This window comes from Babylonia areolata, chromosome 13 (assembly GCF_041734735.1).
Source record: "Babylonia areolata isolate BAREFJ2019XMU chromosome 13, ASM4173473v1, whole genome shotgun sequence".
NCBI classification, from domain to species: Eukaryota; Metazoa; Mollusca; class Gastropoda; order Neogastropoda; family Buccinidae; genus Babylonia; species Babylonia areolata.
In genome coordinates, this window is record NC_134888.1 from 9,003,476 (window position 1) to 9,030,791 (window position 27,316).

The 27,316-nt window shown below is 41.0% G+C and overlaps 2 protein-coding genes across 3 annotated transcripts in view; one reads left to right on the top strand and one right to left on the bottom strand.

Annotated features, from left to right (window-relative positions):
- The window catches only part of LOC143288827 (4'-phosphopantetheine phosphatase-like), a 48,643-nt gene extending 32,322 nt beyond the window's left edge, over positions 1-16,321 (bottom strand). The window contains exons 1-7 of the mRNA XM_076597473.1: positions 16,249-16,321; positions 13,977-14,171; positions 12,813-12,889; positions 10,874-11,085; positions 6,432-6,615; positions 4,485-4,577; positions 2,922-3,072 (exon numbers count right to left, since the gene is read on the bottom strand). Coding sequence (XP_076453588.1) covers positions 2,922-3,072; positions 4,485-4,577; positions 6,432-6,615; positions 10,874-11,085; positions 12,813-12,889; positions 13,977-14,070 — 811 coding nt within the window. The 5' untranslated portion in view covers positions 14,071-14,171; positions 16,249-16,321. The remainder of the gene's footprint in view (positions 1-2,921; positions 3,073-4,484; positions 4,578-6,431; positions 6,616-10,873; positions 11,086-12,812; positions 12,890-13,976; positions 14,172-16,248) is intronic.
- Positions 16,322-17,760: 1,439 nt separating this feature from the next.
- LOC143289042 (lysine-specific demethylase 6A-like) overlaps positions 17,761-27,316 on the top strand; it is a 176,109-nt gene continuing 166,553 nt past the window's right edge. For both annotated transcript variants that reach the window (XM_076597831.1, XM_076597832.1), the window contains exons 1-5: positions 17,761-17,926; positions 21,398-21,464; positions 23,369-23,654; positions 24,403-24,452; positions 27,071-27,129. In XM_076597831.1, coding sequence (XP_076453946.1) covers positions 17,859-17,926; positions 21,398-21,464; positions 23,369-23,654; positions 24,403-24,452; positions 27,071-27,129 — 530 coding nt within the window. In that variant the 5' untranslated portion in view covers positions 17,761-17,858. The remainder of the gene's footprint in view (positions 17,927-21,397; positions 21,465-23,368; positions 23,655-24,402; positions 24,453-27,070; positions 27,130-27,316) is intronic.

The window sequence follows — 27,316 nt, forward strand, 5'->3', positions numbered from 1 at the left end:
ACACAACTCTGGCAGTAACATGTTTGCCCAGGTCCGCCTTCTGGAAGCTCTCTCCTGCATGCACGCACAAACACACACACACACACACACAAACACACACACGTGTCATGGCGTTTTCTGCTTTTGACAACTCTGGCAGTAATGAATCTGAGCACATCGGATCCAATCCCATGCTCAGCAGTGTTTTCTCCTCCTTCCACTACACCTTGTGTGGTGGTCTGGACGCTAGTCATTTGGATGGGATGATAAACCGAGGTCCCATGTGTAGCATGCTCTTAGCGCATTGTAAAGGAAACCAAGGCAACAAAAGGGCTGTCCATGGCAAAATTGTGTAGAATAATCACCTTGGACAGTCAGGAAAAGAGATACACTTGCAGGCAGAAAAAAGAAGAAGAAAAAAAAGGATGGTGCTGCACTGCAGTGATGCACTCTCCCTGGGGAAATACACAGAAATCTATTGTGACAAAGAGTAATGCAATACAAAAAGACAAAAACAAAAAAACGCAGTCATACCAAGGTGTTTTTTTTGTGTGCTTCAACAATGAGTCTGTAGTCTGTCCTTTCTGTTTTCCTTTTCCTTCTTTTTTTTCTGCCCTGTTATCTATACTCCCATGCTGTTCATTTCCATACAGAGCTACTCCTGTATTCGTCCTTTGCAACCCCAGTGTCAGCAGTTCACAGGGAACCACATTATGTCACCAGAAGACTACACACCAGAGGAGACCCTGACCTGCAGCTGAGTCACCTCAGTGGTGTTCAGAAAAGCCTGTTCTGATTAAACATATACAGGACGCACCTGTGGCGAAGTGGTTAGCGCTGCGGATTGACAGCTGAGAGGACGCGGGTTCGAATCACAGCGGAGGTGAGTTTTTTGGCTCGTGGCTGGCTCCTACCCAGAGTTGAGTGTGCTGTGGGCTTAAATGGGGAGAGTGGGACCACACAGTCGAGTGTCATCCACTTCAAGGATGCGTCTTTGGGTGTGTTGCTCTAATTACCTGACCAACACTGCAAGTGTCTGTATCTCTCGGGCCTGGTTAACACTGGGATATCATTATGACAGGAAGCATAGAGTACAGCCTTGTCACGCAGTCCCAAACCAAATTGGACCCCCAAAGCAACATCATCATCATCGTCATCCTCCTTCTCTCACATCTATACAAATACATCTAAAACCCACACCACAGTACTCACAGAACCGTCATCAGCTGGACCTCAACTTCAGTGCCCATGCTTCATGGGCTGTATTGATGTCTCTCCACTCTAGATACTTCCCATCACCCCTCACACCTTCATTGCATAGTGGGGCTAAGTCTCCTAGTACTAACAAGCCCTAATCAGTGATCAGCCAGCACTCTCAGTTCCCAGAATCGAGGTCCATAACGTACATCGTTCAGAATACGGTACTACGTGTGATCTCACAGGAGACCATCACTATCAACCTGCTCACAAACCATATATGTCACAGAAGGGCACGTCACATCAAATACAAACAAACATACAACAAATACACAGAATCACAGTCACTATCAACCACCTCACACCATCAGTATCTACACAGAATCACAGTCACTATCAACCACCTCACACCATCAGTATCTACACAGAGCCACAGTCACTATCAACCCCCTCACACCATCAGTATCTACACAGAATCACAGTCACTATCAACCCCCTCACACCATCAGTATCTACACAGAATCACAGTCACTATCAACCCCCTCACACCATCAGTATCTACACAGAATCACAGTCACTATCAACCACCTCACCCCATCAGTATCTACACAGAATCACAGTCACTATCAACCACCTCACACCATCAGTATCTACACAGAATCACAGTCACTATCAACCCCCTCACACCATCAGTATCTACACAGAATCACAGTCACTATCAACCTCCTCACACCATCAGTATCTACACAGAATCACAGTCACCATCAACCCCCTCACACCATCAGTATCTACACAGAATCACAGTCACTACCAACCACCTCACACCATCAGTATCTACACAGAGCCACAGTCACTATCAACCACCTCACACCATCAGTATCTACACAGAATCACAGTCACTATCAACCCCCTCACACCATCAGTATCTACACAGAATCACAGTCACTATCAACCACCTCACACCATCAGTATCTACACAGAATCACAGTCACTATCAACCCCCACACCATCAGAGCGTCTACACACACACACAGTCACTATCAACTCCCTCACACCATCAGTATCTACACAGAATCACAGTCACTATCAACCGCCTCACCCCATCAGTATCTACACAGAATCACAGTCACTATCAACCACCTCACACCATCAGTATCTACACAGAATCACAGTCACTATCAACCCCCTCACACCATCAGTATCTACACAGAATCACAGTCACTATCAACCCCCTCACACCATCAGTATCTACACAGAGCCACAGTCACTATCAACCCCCTCACACCATCAGTATCTACACAGAATCACAGTCACTATCAACCACCTCACACCATCAGTATCTACACAGAATCACAGTCACTATCAACCCCCTCACACCATCAGTATCTACACAGAATCACAGTCACTATCAACCCCCTCACACCATCAGTATCTACACAGAATCACAGTCACTATCAACCACCTCACACCATCAGTATCTACACAGAATCACAGTCACTATCAACCACCTCACACCATCAGTATCTACACAGAATCACAGTCACTATCAACCACCTCACACCATCAGTATCTACACAGAATCACAGTCACTATCAACCACCTCACACCATCAGTATCTACACAGAATCACAGTCACTATCAACCCCCTCACCCCATCAGTATCTACACAGAATCACAGTCACTACCAACCACCTCACACCATCAGAGCGTCTACACAGACACACAGTGCCTCTACGCTGTCTTACCATCCAGGCGTGTGGCTTTGCCGAAGCTGCTGGCGATGATGTCAGCACCCAGGCCCAGGTTGCTATAGTTACCTCCGTAAATATCCTTCACCAGCATATCCACAGAGCGATGGTCCCCCTTCTCTGCCAGCTCCAGCAGTTCATCGAATGACTGGAAAGAAACCCATGCTTCCGTGGTCAATAGCATCATCATAATAATATTATTATTAATAATGGATACCTATGTACAGAACTCTATCCAGAAAGCTGCTCTAGGTGCGTTACAAAACACTTACCATTATTCATAAGACATTACAATGTTACAGGTACACATCAAAATGTACCCAGCAAACTTAACTCACATATAAACACAATGCATATACACAAGCATATATTCAAATATACATACATATATTCCTGCCTCCCTCCCCACACAAGCATACGTACATACATTCAGTGTGATACACACAGAGTCTCCTGTCCTCTCACAGTCCAGTTTTCATAAAGAAAACACAAAGAAGAACATGACACCCCATGTAAATAATAAAGTACATAACCCCATCAGCTATTACAGTACCACTCTCTTGCAAACCAAACACACATGTATGTCAACACCCACCTCACCCCTCCACACATACATGAAAAACTGACACACCCCCCCCGCACCAACTTATCTGCCAAACCACACACAACCACATACACAGAAGTATACACATGCACCCAACCACAGACACAGACATACACTCCCACATAAATGGATGTGTATGCATGCGTGCATGTGTGTATATTTATATGTGTGCATACAAACACGTCAACTTACTTGCACATGGTAAAGCGCATTGAAAGGTTAAAGGACAGGAATATACATGAGTATATATCACCTATGAGATACATTTGCAAAATAAACAAATACGCAAATAATGAAAACAATAATGAAGGTAAGAAAATTAATATAGAATAAAGAAATACATGAACCAATAAAGAAAAATATTATGAATGAACACTCTGATGAAGAAATACACAGGCTAAGAAAGAAAATAATGCTAGTAACAATAGATCGTTTTTCACACAGTGCAGAGTCTTAAATACCAAACTCAATGCACTGTGCTCTATTCTCATGCAATCTATCCACTACACACCAGCACATACACAGCCAAGAACAAAAGAACAATGCACATACACAGCCAAGAACAAAAGAACAATGCACATACACAGCCAAGAACAAAACAATGCACATACACAGCCAAAAACAAAAAGAACAATGCACATACACAGCCAAGAACAAAAGAACAATGCACATACACAGCCAAGAACAAAAAGAACAATGCACATACACAGCCAAGAACAAAAAGAACAATGCACATACACAGCCAAGAACAAAAAGAACAATGCACATACACAGCCAAGAACAAAAAGAACAATGCACATACATAGCCAAGAACAAAAGAACAATGCACATACACAGCCAAGAACAAAAAGAACAATGCACATACACAGCCAAGAACAAAAGAACAATGTTTTGAGCATGACTGACACAGGTGTGCCACACAAATGGAGAAGCAAAGAAGGCACGGGAGGTCTGACCTTGGTCTGAGTGAGCAGACACCCCAGCCCCCAGAAGGTGCCCCCTCCAGTCGACGTGCCTCCGATCCTCTCAAACTTGTTGTCAGACTCCACCTGGGTGCACCACAATGCCGACATTAATCAGAGTGAGAGTCTCTTACTGAGTCTCAATCCCAGCATCATGATCCCCTGCCTTCGTGGTATGGCACACGAGGCATGGAACCCGCGCTTAGGCACCCAGCGAAAATCCGACCCCCAACAGAGAAAGGAAAGACAGGATCGACTTAGAGGCAGAAAAAATCGAACGAATCGAGGGTGCCGAGTCGAATCGAGTACACAGAATGTAAGCATACAATAAACACAAGCCGCATGCAACAAAATAAGGCCAAAAGGATACGCTGAACAGCCGAAAAAAGCGTAAGACGAGACAGAGCGTAAACCTGACAAGATGGCGTGGAGAGCCTTGGCCAAAGGAATGATTAAGCGCTTATAGTTTTTAGAGGCGTTTGATTGGCTGAGAGCGGGTGGGCCCGTCTTTTCACTGTTAGCCGCGCGAAATTTGGCCAAGCAGAGCAAACCAATAGGCCTAGTTTGCATCAGTTTGACATGGTACAGTATATGACACCAAACAGAGTGTTTGTTCTGTATTGTCCATGTGTTCTGTGTGGTTTGTTCAGGATTAAAGAGGCTATGCCAGTCTTGAATAAAAGCCAATTTGTGTTTGCACATTTCTTATGTCTTTGCTGCTGCGTGCACATGTCAAATGATCGGTGTAAGGACAGGCCTGGCGCTTCCTTTTTTGAGGAAGTGTCTGGGTTTGTTCCAATGTACCTTTTATTTACCTGTGTGCTAGCTGAATCGGTAGCATAAGTAGCAGACTTGAAGTTGTGTACCTTGTGAATGAAGAGAGTTACCACTCTTTACTATTTGTTAATCATTTCATCTCCTGGCCTCATTATTTGCTAATTTCAAGTTGAAAAACCACCTAGTCCAGCATATGTTCTGTATTGTCCATGTGTTCTGTGTGGCTTGTTCAGGATTAAAGAGGCTATGCCAGTCTTGAATAAAAGCCAATTTGTGTTTGCACATTTCTTCTGTCTTTGCTGCTGCGTGCACATGTCAAATGATCGGTATAAGGACAGGCCTGGCGCTTCCTTTTTTGAGGAAGTGTCTGGGTTTGTTCCAATGTACCTTTTATTTACCTGTGTGCTAGCTGAATCGGTAGTGTAAGCAGCACTGACTTAAGTTGTGCACCTTGTGAATGGAGAGAGTTACCACTCTTAACTATTTGTTAGCCAACATTAATCACTCTGCCTGACTGAGACAGTGGCAGACAGAGAAGGGAGACAGAGAGAGAGAGAGAGAGGAGAGAAAGAGACAGACTACCAGGAACAGACAGTTTCAGTAGCTCAAGGAGGCGTCACTGCGTTCGGACAAATCCATATACGCTACACATCATCTGCCAAGCAGATGCCTGACCAGCAGTGTAACCCAACGCGCTTAGTCAGGCCTTGAGGAACAGACAGAGAATGGGGGACAGAGAGTGAGAAAGAGGGAGATGGAGAGAGACTGAGATGGAGAGAGACAGGGAGAAAGTGAGAGAGAGGGGAGAGGGAGGGAGAGGGGGAGAGAGACAATGACAGAGAGGGAGAGTGCATCTTGACACTGGTGTGTGTATAAATGTGTGTGGGAGTGGGGGAAAAAATTTAGAAAAGAGACACAAATCTAAGAAGACTTCTGTGAGATTTTACCAGTGAAGCTGAACACAGTCTTGGACACAGTCTCCACTTTTTATCATTATTTTTCAGTTTTAATAGCACTTATCTTTTCAGTTTGGTTAAAACCGCGTATTCCAAAGAACTAAACAAACTGTTTCACAACTTTAATCCCAAATGTCAGAGAGAGAGAAAAAAGGAGAAAAAAAAGAGACACATTTTACAACTGAACACGTATGACACAACAACCCACCTTCACGAGACTGACGCCAGAGCCAATGTTGACCAAGAGGTAAGGGAACACATCTTGGTCCACACCCTGGAAGCGGTAGTCCGGGTTTCCATGCCTCTGGTACATGAAGGCCTCGTCCGGAATGTTCTTGAGCAAGAAGTTGCAGCCATAGATAAGGCACTCTATCTCATCCTCCTTGTCCACTCTGCAACACACAGCCAGAAGTTGCAGCCATAGATAAGGCACTCTATCTCATCCTCCTTGTCCACTCTGCAACACACAGCAGCCATAGATAAGGCACTCTATCTCATCCTCCTTGTCCACTCTGCAAAAAACAGCAAGAAGTTGCAGCTAAAGATAAGGCACTCTATCTCATCCTCCTTGTCCACTCTGCAACACACAGCAAGAAGTTGCAGCCATAGATAAGGCACTCTATCTCATCCTCCTTGTCCACTCTGCAACACACAGCAAGAAGTTGCAGCCAAAGATAAGGCACTCTATCTCATCCTCCTTGTCCACTCTGTAACACACAGCAGCCAAAGATAAGGCACTCTATCTCATCTTCCTTGTCCACTCTGCAACACACAGCAAGAAGTTGCAGCCAAAGATAAGGCACTCTATCTCATCCTCCTTGTCCACTCTGTAACACACAGCAGCCAAAGATAAGGCACTCTATCTCATCCTCCTTGTCCACTCTGTAACACACAGCAGCCATAGATAAGGCACTCTATCTCATCCTCCTTGTCCACTCTGTAACACACAGCAGCCATAGATAAGGCACTCTATCTCATCCTCCTTGTCCACTCTGTAACACGCAGCAGCCATAGATAAGGCACTCTATCTCATCCTCCTTGTCCACTCTGTAACACGCAGCAGCCATAGATAAGGCACTCTATCTCATCCTCCTTGTCCACTCTAATACACAGGCACATGACATCTGAAGCAGGAAGAAGAATGCCACAAATGTTAAAAGTGTAACCACGTACATATTTTTGTTTCAACAGCAGATTTTTTTGACGACTGAAGAAAAAAAAAAGACTATACCTTACGTCTGCACATTTGCAAACAAAATTGTGTCTGAGACATTACATGTTATACATGAATCATCTGTAACAACTTTGTTCTGAAAGTGTGTTGTGGCTGGTTCGATTCCAAGAAAGAGAGAGGGGAGCAGACAGGGGGATACAGGATCAACTAATGATGCACACACTGACACTCACTCACTCTCTCTCCTCACACTAATAGCAGGGCCACATGGAGTGGTTTTTATAGAGCGTTTACTTTTACAAAATACATGGGAAATCAGCACACACACGCTAAGCAGTTCACCCTACTTAGCAAAAGCAACTTTGTTTAAGCAACACACATTAAAGCAGCACACACTGCCTACTTTTAGTACTTCCTACAAGCAGCACACAGTAAAAAGGTTCATACTATGCCTAAAGCAGCACCTACAAGCAGCATCTACAAGCAGCACACCTCGAACACACAAAACCAAAACCCAGGTCAGGTAAAATCTCAAAATATCCTGACATCACTGACATGAAAGGCCTATACCCTCTCAGCACCTTTCATCACATGCCCACCAGCATGCACTCTTCTCACACATAGATCTATGTGTGGTAAAAACAAGCTTCATTAAGCTTACCTGCCACCAATAGTGACATACCACTGTGCACTATACCTATGACTGACCAATACAGCCCAGTGTTCAACTCATGTTACCCATCACACAATAAAACTGTGTGTTATCATGACCAAACAAATCTCCTCTTTGCCTTCATAAAGTGTCCCACTGACACAAGTACATGTATGGAAATCATAACTTCCATCATATCTCTGGTAAACAGCAATCAATGTGCAACAACACGGCACTGACCCTGAGTGCTCTCATAGTTTACCAACTCATTAATCACATTAAAATGTGCTTTCCCACTTTGTCTGAACAAAGTAAACCACTGACACATAGCACAACTCCTACACATGTTACCACAACAACCAACAAATCAAACATGTGTTCCACAACACTTGCTGTTACCCCCATGTCCACACATACATGAAAAACCCTCAACACATACTAACAATGTGTTAGCCTATAGATCTGTTCATTTCACATTTAACCGACACCACCTACTATATACAAAGCAAAAGTAATACATCAAAAATACAGAACAAGATATCTGTAACAAAACAGAAGAGGGGGTGGGGGGGGGGGGGACTCAAAAGACACAGGCCAGTACTTCCCTCACTTGATGGGCAGCTTTCACACATTAACCCCTTTTCTTCCTGCAAGCCACAAGATTAACTTAAACTGGCTGCTCACTGACACAAAACAGTTTCCCAACACAACTAAGTTATCAACATAACATAAAACCATTACAAGTCATGTACTCACAGCCCAACAAGGATTTCCTTGCTCCTCACATCACGGATCAGTCAGTCAGCCTGTGTCAGTTTTTTTTCTGGGAGACAGCTAAGAACTGGCTGTGCTGACTGGTTTTATCCCTTCCCACAACATACTGTGCATACTAATGCAAGCTACAACACTCACTCCCCCAACTAGTTGAACTGAAATAACCAATCTTTGCTTGTCCTAGTAATGCTATGTGAATGACTGACAGATTCACTGTTTAATCCCAATTCGTCCAATTCAACAGATTGATCTGATTTGCTACAATTCAGCCCACTTTTTTCTACACACATTCTGTGACAAGTTCACTGTTTATGTCACAAAGAGAAGGGAGAGGGAAGGAGGGGTGGGGTGGGGTGGGGGAACAACTTGAAAGACAGACCGCCTTACTGGGATGTTCCAACATTAGCATGTTTCAAACGCGCTGACATCTAGTTCAGCACGGGGATTGCGGCAGACATCACATAACCACACGTGTTTCAACAGCTGGGACTGGTGACGCGGCGTCACTGACCGAAGACGGCTGACTAGGGAGTATGGGTGAGGAGGGGGTGGAAGGAGGGAGGGCGGCGCAGTGTCGGTGCGACCTCAAAGACTGGACTTTGGACGGAGCGGGAAGGGAGATAAGAAGGAGGGGGAGGGGGGGCGAAGGGATGGGGAGGGAAGGGGGACAGAGTGTGGGTGGTGGGGGGTGACACTGCTGGCACACTATAACACCTTGAATGATTAATGTGAAACATTTCAAAATTAAGAGCCGAACACAAGCAGCCAGAAGTGTTCTATCAGAACAGAACACAAGCAGTCACAAGTGTTCTATCAAAACAGAACACAAGCAGTCACAAGTGTTCTATCAGAACAGAGCACAAGAACTTGAAAGAGTTTGAAACATTCTTCAGGAACAGAACGCATGAACTTGAGAAGTCCGAAATATTTGACAGCACGTGCAACACACAGCACCATATTCTAGATGCATATGTACTTTTTTTCATGCCCTTCCTTTGTTTTCTCTGTTTCTTTCTGTGCACATAAACTGTGTAATTGCTAAACACTGAATGTTCTTCTGTATTCATGGAATGCAACTCCAATGTTCACTCTAGTCATATGCACAAGTGGGCTTTTTCATGTATGACTGTTTTTATCCTGTGATGTAGACAGCCATGCTCCGTTTTCGGGTATGTTCTTCCTTCCATAACAGAATACAGAATACTTCATTATCTCAACAAGAGAAATTCATATGTGGTGTAAAACAGAAGAACAACACAAGAAAATCACAGTCATTCAACATGTAGAAAGATAAACCATATTAAGATGTAAACCTAGGGCAAACCATCATTACAATCAATAATCACAGTAGATAACAACAGAAACCCTTTAAATGTAATTTTGAGTAAATTATACATACATATCACAACATACACACATGCAGTAATAATCACAGTTAAAGGATAGATGTAACAGTATACTAAAAGTTGACATAGACATATAATAGCAGTGTGCAATTCATAGTATTTTGAGTTGGGACGTCATATTCCACGCACATACACTCTGGCATTCATTCCAGTCATACATCTTATTATCAGTTACAGTTATTTAATAGCTGGATTCACATTGGAATAAAGCGGCATTTGGTTCTGTTTGTTCTGAATTTTGGAACACAGAAACGTTTGCCTGAAGGTAGGGGTTTATAATTATTTGCCAGCGTATGGCCGTTGTCACTTGAAATGCTTGTGTCATTCTGTGGCATTTTACCTACTAAATGCTGTAATGTGCTAATCTGATCTTCTGCATCTGAATACACACAAAGGGGTTTCAAACACTAGCAAGCCTGCACATATATTGACCAGGAGATCAGAAAAACCTTGACCTTTAACCCACCAGCTGTGCCCAAACTGGGGATTAAACTCAGGAAACACAGGTGACAATCTGGCGCTCTAACCATTTGGCCACCTCAGCCGTCACACCAAAATATAAACAGTATCAAAACAAAAAGGAAAAAAAAAAGAAAGAAAAAGAAAAGTCATGAGTTTTGCATGCATGAAGCCCAGAGACTCACTGGACGCCCAGCTTGCTTGTGATGAGGTTCTTGTACTTGTAGGCGCCGCCTCCCGTTACCTTGATGATCTTGTCTCGCATGAACTCCTTGGAGTCGATCAGGTTGGCTAGAATGAAGTCCAGGCAGCTCTCAATGTACTTGGTTTCAAACTTGACAAAGTGCAGACGCACTAGCGTCTCCTCCTTCTCCGAGATGCTGTAGATAGTTCCCTCCTGGAACAAGCATTGGTAACCAATCAATAATCAATCAATAGAGTAATGCTGAATACACTGAATCTAACTCTTCTCCAATCTAAATCAATCAGAAACAACTCTGATAAAAAAAAAAAAAAAATCAAAATGACAGTTAAGACTGGCAATCTGAACATTTCTTTTTATTTCTTTTAAACTGCGGGTGCACTTCCCTGACAGAGACAGACACACACAGAAAAAGGGAGAGACAAAGTGAGTAAATGCAAAATGGTTAAGTAGCAAACTACTGGACTGGTTGCTTAACTCACTCAGTACAGCCATTCCTCTCTTCTCCTCTACACAGACCCCTCGGATGTCCAGTGGGTGTCTGAATGACCCAACCTTTAGCTCCCATCGTCAGAATTGTGGTTTTCTTTGTCAACATTAACCTCTTCAGTATAAGAGCCTTCCGACTGCAATATTTTGATGATGGTAATTTGGGTGAAACGCTGTTAACGTCGTCTCTTTCGCCGTTCGTATGGAGAGAGTTAATCAGATCAAGGATTACAGAACAAACAACAGTAATCACTCTACATGCTCATCCAGGAATATTGATGCAGCCAAGAGATTAACAAATCGAATGGACAGTAATTCACTGACAGGATCTTTATGCTGATAATGAAGAAACCAAAAAGCAGTGTCAGCAGAACAACATATTCATGGCATGGGAAAATGTATGAACTGTTTACTGTCTACAGTCATGAAAAGCTTTCTGAAGTAAATGTTTAAAGACGGAATTAAGATCTAACTCATTCATCTCTGTGCTGAAGCAATGCCCTGGCATCAAAATTCCTTTGATCAAGATGGTGTACACATGCCTACATCATGCATAAACCATGGTTTACTGGTAGGAACTAGCTTCTACAGTTTTTCCGGTTATGTTCCCACGTATCAATTTGGTGGAAAAACCCATCAATTTCAGTTTACTTTGTGATGGGCGCAATAGCTGAGTGGTTAAAGCGTTGGACTTTTAATCTGAGGGTCCTGGGTTCGAATATCATTAACAGCGCCTGGTGGGTAAAATGGTGGAGATTTTCCCAATCTCCCATGACAACATATGTGCAGACCTGCTTGTGCCTGAACCCCCTCCGTGTGTATACGCAAGCAGAAGATCAAATATGCACATTAAAGATCCTGTAATCCATGTCAGTATTTGGTGGGTTATGGAAGCAAGTACATATTCAGCATGCACACCCTTGAAAACAGAGTATGGCTGCCTACATGGTGGGGTGAAATCGGTCATACACATAACAGCCCACTCGTGTACATACGAGTAAACATGGGAGTTGGCAACCCACGAACGAAAGAAGAAGTATACTTTGTTTTTCAGCATCAACATGGCAGGGGGATCTATTGAGACTGTCATGGGTTAAAACAAGACAGAACTGTAAATTTAAAAGGGGCAGGTGATTATGTTTTCATTAACACATATTTAACACACACACACACACGCATGTGCGCGCACACACACACACACAAACACACACACAATACAGTTTCATTTTCAAGATATGAATCCTCATTTAAAAAAATAAAAACTATATCAAAAAGCACAAGAAGAAAAGGAGAGATGTGCAGATGAAGCAAAAGAGAGAAGTATAATATACACAGAATAAATAAAAAATTTAACAGAGTCATCAATGAGTAAAATATACAAATCATTCGTAGCAAGAGACAATGCATAATACAGATGAAATGTGTGGACTCACAGAATCTGGTTCATCGTAGACCAGCGGTGCCCTCCGCTGCCAGTCTGAACTGTATGCTACTTTGGCCAGGGAACCCCCTGATGAAAATCCATATCAACAGTCACAGATCGTGAGTCTGTGCATTATGTGGAAACACACACTCATATGTATCAACTTGCACATGGACATTAAGAATACAACAGCAAACTACTCAGCATCTAGAAAATAGTTGCTTATCTTTTAGTACCAGGATTATTACAAAATACAAGAAGACACAAGAGTAGTTCATGGTCTCTAAAAAATAAATTGTTGACACATCTGCTGATAAAAAGTGAAATATAGAGCACACGTAGTACATCCACAGTATGACAAGTTAGTTTGTTTACTAAAAACACTGATTCATAATAAATGCATGCTAAACAATGTATAAGCTCAGTGTATAAGTTCATTATGGAAAGACATAACTGTAACAAATGCAAATGGTGAAGTCAATCAATTTCTACAGATATTGATAAGTACATGTTATCATTTGTATTATACATGGACATGTGCTTACAGGAAGTGGGAACAGACAGGAATAAACAGACACTTCAGACACAGTGACACCCCCAGCACACACATAAATGCATAATACTTACAGACATGCCAGAACACACATAAGCACAAACACGCTTCCTTAGCCCGATCAGTACCAGAGAATTTGTATTTTAAAAAAAGTGCTCTCCCCTTGCCAGGGAATTAAGAGGATTCAGGGACAACAGAAAAAAAATCTGGCACAGAAACTATTAAAGCTACAGAAAGAAAGTCAACCTTTTTTTGGAAAAGGAAACCACCTTTTCATGTGCACTCTTCAAGGTCCAGTTTGCAAATCATTATCAAGATTCACCTGATATAAGCTCATTTGAGTAGTATCTTTATGGTCCAGACACATGAAACTGACAATTCAGAGTCTGTTTATGTTCACTAAACCAAACCAGATGAAGGAAAAATCGGAACAGATGCAGGACATCAGCATACATCATATATGTACTGGGGAAGCACTTAGTAGTATGTATAGGACATCAGCTGACATTCTACAGACATGGCATGAGTTCATCATTTTCTGTCCAACACACATAAAAGCAGACAAAAAAGACAACTTCAAAGCAAACAGGCATATCACATCAAAACAAGTAAAACCTTTACCTATATCAATAGCAAATCGCTTGGCATTTTTCAGGTTCCTAAAGATCTGATCTGGTGGTAGATCAATGCTTCTGGCGTAGCTTTTGTGAGCCATATTCAGAGCACCATCAGCAAGAGAATAAGTTCCTTAGCAAGTCGAATTCAACTCTCTTCTGCTTTTAGGCCATACTTCCCAGGTTTCTGCAAAAAGTTATTCTGCAAATAAAAAAGACATTTTCACATAACATTCATACAAAAAAAAAAAAAGCATGGATAGAAATTTCGCCTTACGCAGTTCTCCTTTTTTCTACTGACTAGAAAAAAAATCAAAATTTAAGCACTGGATATTGTATGAAAAGAAGAAATTATGCGAGTCACACCTTTCAGTTTGTCACCGATTGCTGGAAAACAAATTTGCTGGAAAACATGGAACATGCACATTCTCATGTGAATTTTGTAAAGGCCTTTGATAAGGTCAGCCACTGTTTGCTCCTGACAAACTCCATCTCCAAGACATTTATGGTGAAAGAGACAGAATGCACATTTCTTCAGCAACAGATGACAAGCTGTGATGGTCAACTGTGTCAACTCCATTTTCATTCCCAAGTCAGTAAATGATTGTTCAGGAGTACCACCTGGTGACTGCAGTGCTTCAGGACCATAGGCTATAGTAAGATTCAGAAAGTGGGAGAAGAGATGGGACATGGTGTCCCCCCTGGAAAGTGTATCACCTTACCTGTGACCAGAAGCAGGAAAGTCCAAGACCACTACAAGAGCACAACATGGCAGAATCTTGGAAACAGTGAACTCTTGGATTTACAATATGAAAAGGTTATTAAAGACCTCAGCTAGAACCTGAAGAAGAAATGCAGAAGAGATCTGCTCCAGAGCCAACAAGACTGTCAACTTTCTGATGAGAAATTCAACAATCAGCTCTTACTCCATCTGGTAGCTGGCCTGCAAGTGCAACCAGTCCTGAGTATCTATCCTCTTTCTAAAACCCAAACCAATAAAAGGACAGTGAATGACTTGAGGCAATTAAACAGCATCCAGCAAGATTCATGCTGAGGTGATATTGCAATATACTGTGCATCAGTGCAGTGACTCAGCAACTCAAATAGCTTCCCCTCTAGCAGTGGTAACAAATGACAAGACTGGCCATGCTGTATGAACTGCAGCAGGATGAAGTCAGCATGAACACCATGAAAGAAAAGCTTGTAGCACCAGCACAACATCAGTTTTGATCCCACATGTAGCAACTGTACCAGATCTGCCAAACACAAAAATGTTAGGTAATATGGGTCAAGACGGGAAAAAACAAAGCTAAATGATATTACATGATCCTGAACAATGAGAATTTCAAAAGCTGCAGGATGTGAGCAAAAGAATGACTAAGGAGTAAGGTATTATCTTTTATTCATCTCTCAAATCTTATCCTTATATATACTGAACCCTTAAGGCAATGAAAAACCAAATCAGATTATTTGGAAAAAAAAGATACACACACACATATATATATATATGTGTGTGTGTGTGTGTGTGTGTGTGTGTGTGTGTGTGTGTACACTGTGTGTGTGTGTGTGTGTGTGTGTGTGTGTGTGAGGATGGATTACAAAGCACTGGTATGGTCACATGTAGAGTGTAAGTGTGCTGTGCAGTGAATGGTATCCATTCATGAAAAGGCTATCAGTTGCTCTGGAAAAAGTACTTGTGGTTAAGAGCTACCAAATCTGTTGTATTTATATTAACACCCTGAAGGGCGAGAAGATGCATTCACTGATTAATCCATGGAATGACCAGCTACCCCATTCAAAGTTATACAAAAATATTGAACAAGGAAAATGGTTGGTGTGATCTGAAAATATTTACAGTGTATATTCAATAAACCAAGAATGAGTAGAAATATTGAGGAGAAACATTCATTCCTTCACTTTTTCTGAATGAATCATACAGCACCGAGATTATTTCTAACAATCTAAAGTCTGCGCCTTGTTCTTGCTGACGATTTGATTTGACATACAATTGCCAGTCCATTGCTTTGATGAGTTTGGCCTTATCTGTGTTTGCTTTATTTTCTCAGAAATGTAAACCAGATTCAGTCGCGCAATGCAAACCACTGACCGGACCATGGAACACACCCCATGTACCCAACACCCCACTTTCCATTATGAATGAACTGCAATTGTTTCATCCTCAAAGTTGAAGTCGCTGGTCGTCTTTACAATTCAAGAGCCGTTCTTGCATTTCACATTTAAGCAGTCTGTAATTCTATGAAAAACTTTCTGAAACTTACACAGGTCTTCACGGATAAAGTGGTCAGAAAGGGGCTTGTGTGTTGACCGCAAGAGACAAGCCGTGTGTTTTCCTTAGCTATGACGTTAGTTGTTTTCCAACCCGAAGAGCTATGCCCACAGACGGGAGGTTACTCAAATAACACCAGCAGGCTGTCCGCATTCAGGTTACGCACCTTTACAACAGCATCAATGCTGGTTGGGAAGTGGAATAACCCCTACCCAGCAGACGGCCCATATGCAGACCACACATACACATAGACACATGAACATAGCTTACTCGCTTGTGTACTAGCATATACGTTTTGTTGTACCCACGTATTGCCGCATTGATGAAAGTGACAGAATGGTTAAGACGCTTCTCTGCAAATGCAATAATTATGTGAGAGTCTGGGTTCGATTACTAATCTCGCCCTTTCTCCCAAGTTTGACTGGAGAATCAATCTGATAGTCTAGTCATTCGGATGAGCCGATTAACCGAGGTCCCGTGTGCAGCACTCGCTTGGCGCATAGAAAAAGAACCCAAATAATTATGGCAACAAAGTGTGGTCTCTGGCAAAACTCTTTTAAATAAATCCACTCTGAGAGGTACATAAATATATGCACGCATTCAAGGCCTGATTAGCGTGTTAGGTTATACTGCTGTCAGGCATCTTCCTAGCAGATGTTGTGTAGCGAATATATGGATTTCAAATGTCCGAACGCAGTGACACCTTAACTAGTCCCCAACTGAAACCGAATCTTATATTGCGGGTAATCTCACAAGGAGTGATTTTCTTACCTGTGTGATAATTTCGATGTGTTCTGAAGCAGTACAAATAAACTTTAATACTTATTAAGATTACTGATAATTTAACATAGATCATGATTCAAACTTACAAAGTGAACTTGGGGACTATAACAGCATGATCCTTGGCCAGGAAGGTATTTAGTTTTTCCCTTCCTGCCTTTCTTCCTCGATCCAGCATCCCCTCGTTGACTGACTTCCCAACGCTGACACACACACACACACACACACACACACACACACAGAGAGAGAGAGAGAGAGAGAGAGAGAGAGAGACACACACACACACACACACACACAGACACACACACAGACACACACACACACACACACACACACACACCCTTCATAACAGTCTCTCATTAGCCTTTTCTATGTGTTAGATATAATTAACCTTCGCATTGTTGTGTGTTTGTGTGTCTGTGTGGGGGTGGGGGGGTACGTGTGCGTCACAGTGTTTTGTGTGTGTTTGTGTGTGCGGCGCGGGAGTTGTGTAAGGTTCTACCGCTGTTCCGATGACTGTAAAGATATTGGCGTGAAACACGAAGAAATTATTGAAATCATATGTAAAATAGTTTAGTTCTTGTTACTTGACGGGTTTTAAGAGTATCGTATGATTGTCCATATTTTCAAGCCATTTGAGAATAAAAATTATTCGTATACGGTCTTGCCTGATCCGGCAACGATGATTGGCTTGTTCTAAGTTGGAATCGGCACTTATTTCCGCTTGCTTTTTGAGCCAGACAGTGACCAACATGCGCAGTTTATAAGTTCTTTTTACGAATCATATCTATTTAGCGGTGCATTATAAATTTGCAGTTAACCATGGCAGAGGACCTCCGCATCGTGGAACTTAGTGCAGAAGAGAGGAAGCAACTTGGAGAGTTTACAAGGTTGGAGTGCATGCTTACACTTTACAGCAGAAGTGCCCAGTTCGCAGTTGGGACATTTTGATGATTTTTCTGTTTATTTTGTGTCATCATGACCTAACATATTAGTTTTGCTGTCTTTCATGAATATTATTATTCATCCTCCATGTATTTCACGATGTATATAATGAGATCGTTCATTCAGGACATTTAATGAATATTTTTGTTGAGTGATGGACTGACGATGGATGCAGACACCAGGTGATGAGGCACCCCCCTCCCCTCCCCCCGCGCCCCTCAAACTACCCAAAGTAAAACCCTCAAACTACCCAAAGTAAAACTAATAAGAAGAAAACTTGTGTGTGCCTCTCTGCACGTATGTGCACGTGCAAACACTCCGTGATTTATTGATGGTGGTTATTGATTGTGGAAAAAAGTGGTGAGGGGTAGCTCCACCAAATATCCAACCCTACAGAGGGTAGGCTCCACCAAATGTCTAGGAGTCATGATGAAGAAAGACCGGAGCTGGAGAAAGCATATTGAAAACATCTGCTCCAAGCAAACAAGACCTTAGGCTTTTTGAGGAGGAACCTGAAAATTAGTTCCCAGACTATCAGGGAACTAGTGTACAAGGCATTTGTCCGCCCCATCCTGGAGTATTCATCATCAGTCTGGGATCCCTACCAACAACAGGACATTGATCTCCTTGGGGCAGTCCAGAGACAAGCAGCCAGATTTGTGCTGAGACGCTGCTGGAACACCTCAACTGTGCCAGCAGTGCTACAATGCAACGGCGCCAAACAGTCAGACTGACCATGCTTTATAAAATCAAGCATAATCATGTAAGCATGGACTCAATCAGTCAATGAAAGCAAAGCTGGTATCACCACCACCTTGGCAATGATGCACCTACACTGAGCAACTGGAACAAATATTTTGTAAAACTAAATACAGGCAGGCTGGTTTCCTCCCACATACCATCTGGGATTGGAACGCCTTGCCCCACAGAGCCGTGGACGCCAGCTCAGTCGACACCTTTGTGTTGATGGTCTCCAGGCTATAAATACCAGAAGAGACTTTTTTTTTCGTGTCTCTTTCTTTCTTTTCTCAGCTAGTCCAATTGCTTGCAGCTGGGTGAAAAGCGAAAAGTAGTAGCCTGCCAGTCAAAACCCACTTTTTGTTGTTTTTTTTCAGCTAGGAAACCTATCCACTCTATGTAGACCTAGATATATCTTCCACAGACCTCCATTCAGTCAGTGATAGAATAGTCAGGTATTGACTGTGATCACTCCAGGGAAGGAAGGAAGGGGGGTAGCAGGGGCTTAGAGAGGGGCAGGGTAGTTACATGAAACACACTACGTCACTGGGGATGCAATAAACTTTTGGTATGGATGGGAAGCTGAAGCTATGAAGTCATCAAGCAGTGAACTGTTTAGTGTTCATACTGAAAGTGTGTGAACAACATTTTGCCAGGTTTGTTCACACTCTAGACTAGGTGCATGTGGGTCATTGAAAACTTGAATAAGATATATTTTTAGAAATGTCTGAAAGTACATGATATATACGATCCTGTTTGATTGTGGTCCTCACTCCTTGCTGATGTCTTTTCTTGCTATCACCATTCTACTTTCTAGTTCAACAAATGCTTTAGAAAATGCTCTTCAGTTTTACAGTTCATCTGACCTTACCATCCAGAGCAACTGAACTTTGCACAATATGATTCCTTTGGTATTTTCCTCATCCCTTTATGTGCAGACAAATTTGTGGAGGTGAGAGGCCATGGCAAGGTTAATTTAATTGAGTAACACTGATACTAGTCATATCAGTAATTAGAGAGAGTAAAACTAAAAAGTAAAATATACATGCATGTGTCAAGTGAGTTCATTTTGCCACTTGGTGGTACATGGTTAACTTATGTTTGTTGATTTGTACAGTGTGTTATGTTTGCTTATATGTTATAATTCGAAAAATAATATTCAAAATATAGAACTGTAAGTGCTGAGGACTCTAGTAGGATGAGCACTTCAAAAGATCTAATAAAAAAAACAATATTCACACTTGGCAGTTTTTGTGAATGCATACATTTGCTCATTGAAAAAACTAGTATGGAGAGAGTCAGAGCTTGAAAACTTAAGTTGGTATTGTGCTCTGAATTTTTTGTTATATTTTATTAATGATACATGAATAACATTTGTATGTGGGGCGGGCCGGGACAGGAGGTGTGGAGGTGGGGGGGGGGGGGGGGGGGGGGGTGCTTGCTAGTTTCTGTGCATTTGTGCATGTGTGCGTGCATGAGTATTTGTTGCAGGGATATGTTTTCTAGAGGGCGTCATGCGTGGGTGGGTGGTTTCAATTTTCAACTGCTTGAGTGTATTTTGGCACAAGTTTCTGTGTGGGGGGTGGGGTGGGGTTATGGAGGGGAGAGGGGGAGGATGGGGTAGCAAAATGTAAAGGAGTTTGGGCAGTATTTCTGGAAAAAGATGCCTATACAAATGTCCATTATTATTGTTATAATAATGGTAATAATAATATTTATTATTATTTTTATTATATTATATTTATTTATTATTATATTTATTGTTCTTATTATTATTATTCTTGGCATGTATATTGACCTGTGTAAACCTTGTAGCACCACTTAGCAGTGTAACAAACTAACACATAAAATTTTGAGCATTTATTGATTGACTATCAAGTCTTGATTGTAGCATGCATGAAAGTGGAATTTTTAGTAACTTGACTTGACTCCTGTTGGATCATGCACTGAATCTGCCATTGACCACTGTTCAAAATGCCCGTGTGATGGACTTAAGCAACAGGTATGTGACTGACGTTCATCAAGAAGGGGAAAAGAGAAAGAGAGAGAGAGAGAGAGAGATGATGATGATGATGATAATGGTCATTCCATCTACATTTCTGCCAGGGTATCAACTCTCAAAGATAAAAGTATAATTTTCTTTGTATGGGAGTTGGAATTGCTGTCAATCTTAGAATTTGTGGATGGCAGAATGCCCTGTATCAAGCAGCCTTCCAGTTTCTGCAAACCCATGGTTCTGCATTTGTGTTAATTAAGTCATGATGATATATATCAGAGGCATGCTTGTTAGAGTTTCTGTATTCTTGCTCAGTTCTCAGTGCAGCTGCCTTGTTTTGTCAGCGTGGGGTGCATTAGAGCACCTGTTTGCAAAGATGAGCAAAAGTCAGATTACTGGGGACTTCAGACTCAAAGGTGCAGTGATTGAGCGTTTTTCACAGTGCCCACTGAGGTCCTCAGTTCATTACCAGGAAATGTCCTGGTTGATGTGTTTTTGATAAATCAATCCTGATCAGGGAAGAAAGTCTATATGGGGTTGTCCTTAACTGTAAGCAGCTTAACTTGAAAAAGCAGTCTGTTCAATACGATAATGATATATTTTTCAGGATAACTCTTATTACTTAATATTATTAGATTTCCCCCCTTATATTTTACTGAATTGAGAATGTTTCTATTTTCAGTGGCCAGTTTGGATTTATCAGCTTGAACAGTGATGAATTTGCCAAGAAAAAGGTTTTAATAGAAAAGGTAAGGCATGTTTCAGTTGTCAATATTATCAATATTTTAGGACACTGGTTAGTGTTATTGCTGTTTTGTTCATGTTATATGTCTAGTTATAATATTTAGTAATGACTAATTTTCTCTTTTTTTTGTGTGTATGATATGTATCTCAAGTTCAAGTAAAAAAACTACATCATATCTTTTGGTTACCTCTCTCAATATTTCACCTATATTAGATCTGTATGGACCATTTCCAAGTTTAAGATACAGAAATTAACAATTCTGGTAGACTGGCAGTTGTATAATTCTGAAATCAAGACATGCTCTGACCTTCCTTTTACCATTTTGCCTTGCGTCATGGATTTAATTTACAGATTTGGCAGCTTCTGTAAAAAGGAATTGAATGGAATATTTACTAAATTGGAGGGACAAACATTTTCAAATATTTTTTCCTGTGATTTTTTTTTATGCACATGTAAAAAAAAAAAAAAGAAAAAGAAAAAGAAGAAATCTTGTCAATAACTGGATATTGCTGTTTGAAATCTCCGGGTTTGTACAAATTACATGTCATAGGATTTTGTTGTTGTTGTTGTTTTTGTATGTCATGGTATTTCAGAAGACAGTTGATTCAGAGTCATGGAGAAGTCATGGAATTTCAGATTGAAGAATTATTTTTTTTTATAGAAATTTTCATTTTAATCTTTATTTTATTTTAGTCTTTTAACCCTTTCACTTCCGGAACTGTTTTAGTGTCTATAATTTTTGCAAATTAATCACCAACCTGGAAAGAAAAAAAATCACAAAAATCAAAATTATGCTCAAAAGTATGTAAAAGTATGTTTTCTTGAAGGAAAATGTATGGAGAATGTAATTATCTTAACTTCATTGTTGACAGGATGAGATAACTCCCAGTCAGGGGAAGATAACTCAGATTTTTAGGGGAAAAAAACTCCCATGAATATTTTGAAAAAGCAAAGAAGAAAATTCAAGTTTGTTTATTTTGTGGGTGGAAATAGTGTTAGAATATTAGTAGATGTATTAGACACAACAGCCAAGTGCCGTCATGTTGTTTCTTGCACTATCATGTGTATTTAAACATAAACACTATGCATAATCACTCAGGCTAAAACCCCCACACACACCCTCCGACACAAACACTATCACACAATATTATGATACAAAAACTCACTGTAAACAATAACTTGGCTTGAAGCTTTCATATAGAAGGTTTCACAATAGATGAAAACCCCAAATGAAGGTTTCAAGCTAAAACATTGACGTTTTTTCTGCACCCACTTCTGACATGACCCGTCGGCTTCCTGTTGATGTACCCTGTAGCATGTAATCAACATTGGGATAGCCAGAATCACTTTAGTTGATCAACAACAACATTACTTTCGTTTTCCCTCTCGTTTTTGTAGTTGCTCTTGTTGAAGTTGTGCGGAAAATCAAACAAAATTCTAGCCACCTCCTCTGTACTGTATGTTCTGGCAGTCATGTTGACACTCTCAACAGTTTTTCGCTTATAAAATGCAAAAAAAAACCGCATCAAAATTGAGCCAAAACTTGATGAGAAATTGCTTCGAACACAAATCAAGGCAGTGGCCATTTGCAAGGGAGGTAAGCGATGTACATTAGTGGCTGGTCACCTTATTATGTAGTTACCCCAAAATCACGACTATATCCATGATCAGAAGTGAAAGGCTTTAAAAAAAAAAGAAAGAAAAAAAAGAGAAAAAAAAGTCATTTGAAGGATTTAAATTTTTTGTTTTGGGCATTTGAATTTGATGGATATTAATCGTTTCCTTTCAGAATTAAAAAAATAAGCGTGTGTGTGTGTGTGTGTTTGTTGACATTCATGTGCTTCTGAAAATGAAATGAGCTGATTCATCACCTAGCGTCGATGATCACATCCTGCTCTCTGTCTGCAGGCAATCTGTTACTATGGTAACCTGATCCGCGTCCATAGCTACCTCCTGAGCAAGGAAAGCAAGGAGAAGGACAGCGAGAAAGACAAAGACCAGGATCCGAAAGAAGAGGAGGAGGAGAAGGAGAAAGACAAGAAGGTGAAGGAGGAGGTGGAGAAAGGGCGGGAAGGGGGAAAGGAGGTGAAGAAAGACGGGGAGGGGGACAAAGGGAGGAAGCTGAGGCCTCTCCATCCCCGTGTGTACTGTCGTCTGGGGCACCTTCATCTTCTGCTGGAGCAGTTTCCTCAGGGTAGGTTGTCGCAGGCTGTTGTGGCGTTGTGGGGTACTGTGGTGTGAGGAAAGTTTGTTGTTGTTGAAAAGTCTATGTCACCTGTGTGTGTATGTGTGTGTGTGTGACGATCTGCCCCAAGTTTTTCAATAAACTGAGGTCTGGTGAGCAGCATACAATCTGCACACATGTAAAAGAACCCACAGCAATCCACAGGAGAGTTTGTCCCTGGTGAAGTTCTGCAGCAAAATCAAATCTGTCAGTGATTTCAGTGAAACATATTCTTGCAGACAGAGAAAAAATACATTAAAAAAAATGTGATGCTGGTCTTTTGCATCATACTCTCCCATGGGGAGAGGAGCTGAATTTTCACATAGGGAAGTATATTGGGACAAGATAGTAATTCCGATCCAATTCCAACACCCTCAGACTGGTAAAATTTGCATTATGCAATACATATCCAGTGGAAAGTGGGGTTGAAGGTCAGGCTTAATCAAGCTGTGTCAGTAGTTCTACTGGTGGTTCTAGTTATCATTGCAAACCAATGCACACATGCATGGACAGGTGCGTACCCAATCACCCACCCACAGACACACAGGCAGACACACATATCACACACATGTATGCAAACTCATTCATACACCCAGACATTTCCTGTTGAAAACAGGCTAAGCTTTAATATTGGACATATTAATAACTTGCTTATTTGCATTTTTTTTTTAGCTGTATTATTGGACATTTTGATAACTTCCTTATTTGTATTTTTCAGCACTCTCGGCATACCAGAAGTACTACATTGTGGAGAAAAACCATTGGAAAGTGAGTTAAGTGTGTGCTAGTGTTTTGTAAAGGCAGTGTTCTTGAGTACATGTATATATACATTTAACTGGTAGATTTAACTGCTGGATCATATCAATTTGATATGTTTTTTTAAGAATTGTGACTACAAAAAAGCTTTTTTTCTCCCCCTCGCCCCCAAGCCCCCGCCCGCCAAAAAACAACAAAAACAAAAGAGGCAAGGCCTTCAAGACTCACTTGTTACATGCGCTATATGCAGTAAAGGAATCATGGAAAAAAAGGGATAAGAACATAATTAAATTGGGTCCTGTATTATATATTAATAAGCTTTGGAATTAAAAAAAAAAAAAAAAAAAGCCTGGTAGTGGGATCGAACCACGGATGTTTTATTCAGAAATACTTAGTCTAATCCCCAACGCTGTGCTGCCTCTGACGTCAATAGACGAAATTTAATTATATTTAAAGTTCAGGGTCTTTCTTAGTGCGATGAAAATATTTTTATTTTTGTGGTAATAACACTATTTGAATCATGCTTTCTTGACATCTTCATTATTTAAGAAATTCTTTTAATTCGGCTGTAAAGGAGACGTTGACATCATCTCAGGCACACTGCAACATCTATAGATCTGTACAAGCCAGTCCGATAACAGGCTTAGTGACTTGAACTGAGAGAAACGTTTGATTCAGTTTTTCTTTTATGTTCATTCCAGTTAATTCAGTATCCACTATAGAAATTAGAATATTCATATGCAGTAAACACGTCGATGGTGTTTTAACTGTATGTGTTCTGTCCAGAATTTGTATTTCTTTTCTTGTGATTGCGAACAAGAAACACAATGTCATGCCATCTTCTTACATTCTGGCAACTGGGAAGCGGTAAATGGCGTTTTCAGACTCCAGAAGTAACTTCAACGAAATAAACTGTTAATGATCGGGAAATACAGCTTAATTCCGGAGACTTCCAAACAATTTTTGGTATGCCGTTTAAGCCAAATTTGATATCAGCAGACAAAGTATTTCCAGAGAAAATGGCAGTGTTAAAGTTTATCACGGACACACACACACACACACACACACACACACACACACACATCCGAACGCCGAGTTACAACATAGACTCACTTTGTTTACACCAGTGAGTCAAAAACAACAACAAAACAACGACAACAACAAAATATTGAAAAAGTTGTATGGTAGAATAATAAAGAAAAGTTTACCAAAAGAAAGACCTCCCCCAAGCATTTATACACATACAAGAACAAGGTAATGAACATTCATGTACAGTCTTTATTCCAGGGCAGGTGGATAGACTCAATGATAGAAACTCTTACACATCTGTACTACCACACGCGCAGACATGCACATGTTTTCATGTCCTTGAGCACGAATGACCATGCACAAACCCTCAAAAGCACAGGTAAATAGAAAGGTGTGAGCTTATTTCTGGAGGTTTTTTTTAAATTATTTTTTACAGGACTTCACAATTTGCAGAAGTCTTGTTAGCTTTTTTTATTTACTTTTTTTTTTTAGCCTTCATGCACCAACGTGACTGTACGTTACTTATGCTTTGAAATCAGCAGTGTTTACTCTTCTAAACTCAATGAAGAGAACACTTAACTAAGTTCCCCTGACTTTCCCCACAGACGACCCATTTGTATGGGTAAGAAATAAAATCACCAAAAAAACAGATGTTAGAATTTTTTAACTCAGAACTTCAAAACTGATCAGTAAGCTAACAAGTTAGTTGGGGACAGAATATGAAATTTCCTTCCTTCTTATTCTGTCATATTCTGACTTGTAAACGAATCCAGTAAAGCACAGAGAGTTTGAAACAGATTGAATTCAGAGCATGAAACAGCCACGTAAGGCCCTTTCATCTAATTCTGTTGTCTGCCTTGTGACTTAGACAAAACTGGGTCAGACACCATTGTTGACGTGCACTGTTCACGTGAACCAGTCACAGCGAAAATAACTCTCCTGCTCGCGAGCACAGCAACACACACTGCATTTATTGGTTGCTGTGGAGAGTGGAAAGGTCAGTAAAGATATTCTTAGCTCATGACGTCATTATGGAAATTAGGTGCCACTCCAAAAATTCAAAACTATCTAAGGCCTGATCAGGGTCCTTTGTCTGAAACGGTTGTAAACAGCAGCACCCTGATGGGGGCCTTTTGACCCGAGTGAGTTAATGCATTTGGCATGGTAACAAGAACGCTGACAGAACTGCAGTGAAACAGCTTGAGAACACCCACCCCCATGCACTCACATCCAGAGTCAGATGCACCTACGAAAGAATGTGTATGCATACTGACATTCACCTACTTTCAGACAAATGCATTTATGCACATTCTGACGTACACAAAACTGTAGCTTTCACTTTCAGACATAGACATTTACACACATACACAAAATTGTAGATAGCAACATCCAGTTATTGGCAAGATGTTTTTGGATACAGATGTATGTAGGATGGAAAAAAATACTGACAAAAATATTTGGATACAGACATATATATATATATATCTTTGAGTTTGTTTCTATTAAGATTTCAGCATATTGAGTCGTACTTTACAAGGTTATGTGCATTATAAAAATGATTCATTATTATTATTTCTATATATGTTTCTTTAATTTTCCAGGACATCTCATTTCTGTACGGTTTGGGACTTGTCTACTTCTATTACAACAGCTTCCGCTGGTGAGTAAGGCTTGTCAGTGTTCAGAATCAGATCCTGTTGCTGTCTGTGTCTTAAGTTCTGTGTGTGTGTGTGTGAATGTGTGTGTGTGTTTGTTTGTGTGCATTTCACACACTTGACATTGTCAAAAAAGAAAAGAAAAAAGTCAGTTATATGACTGGTTTGCTGCCTTTTTTTATTGGTCATTTC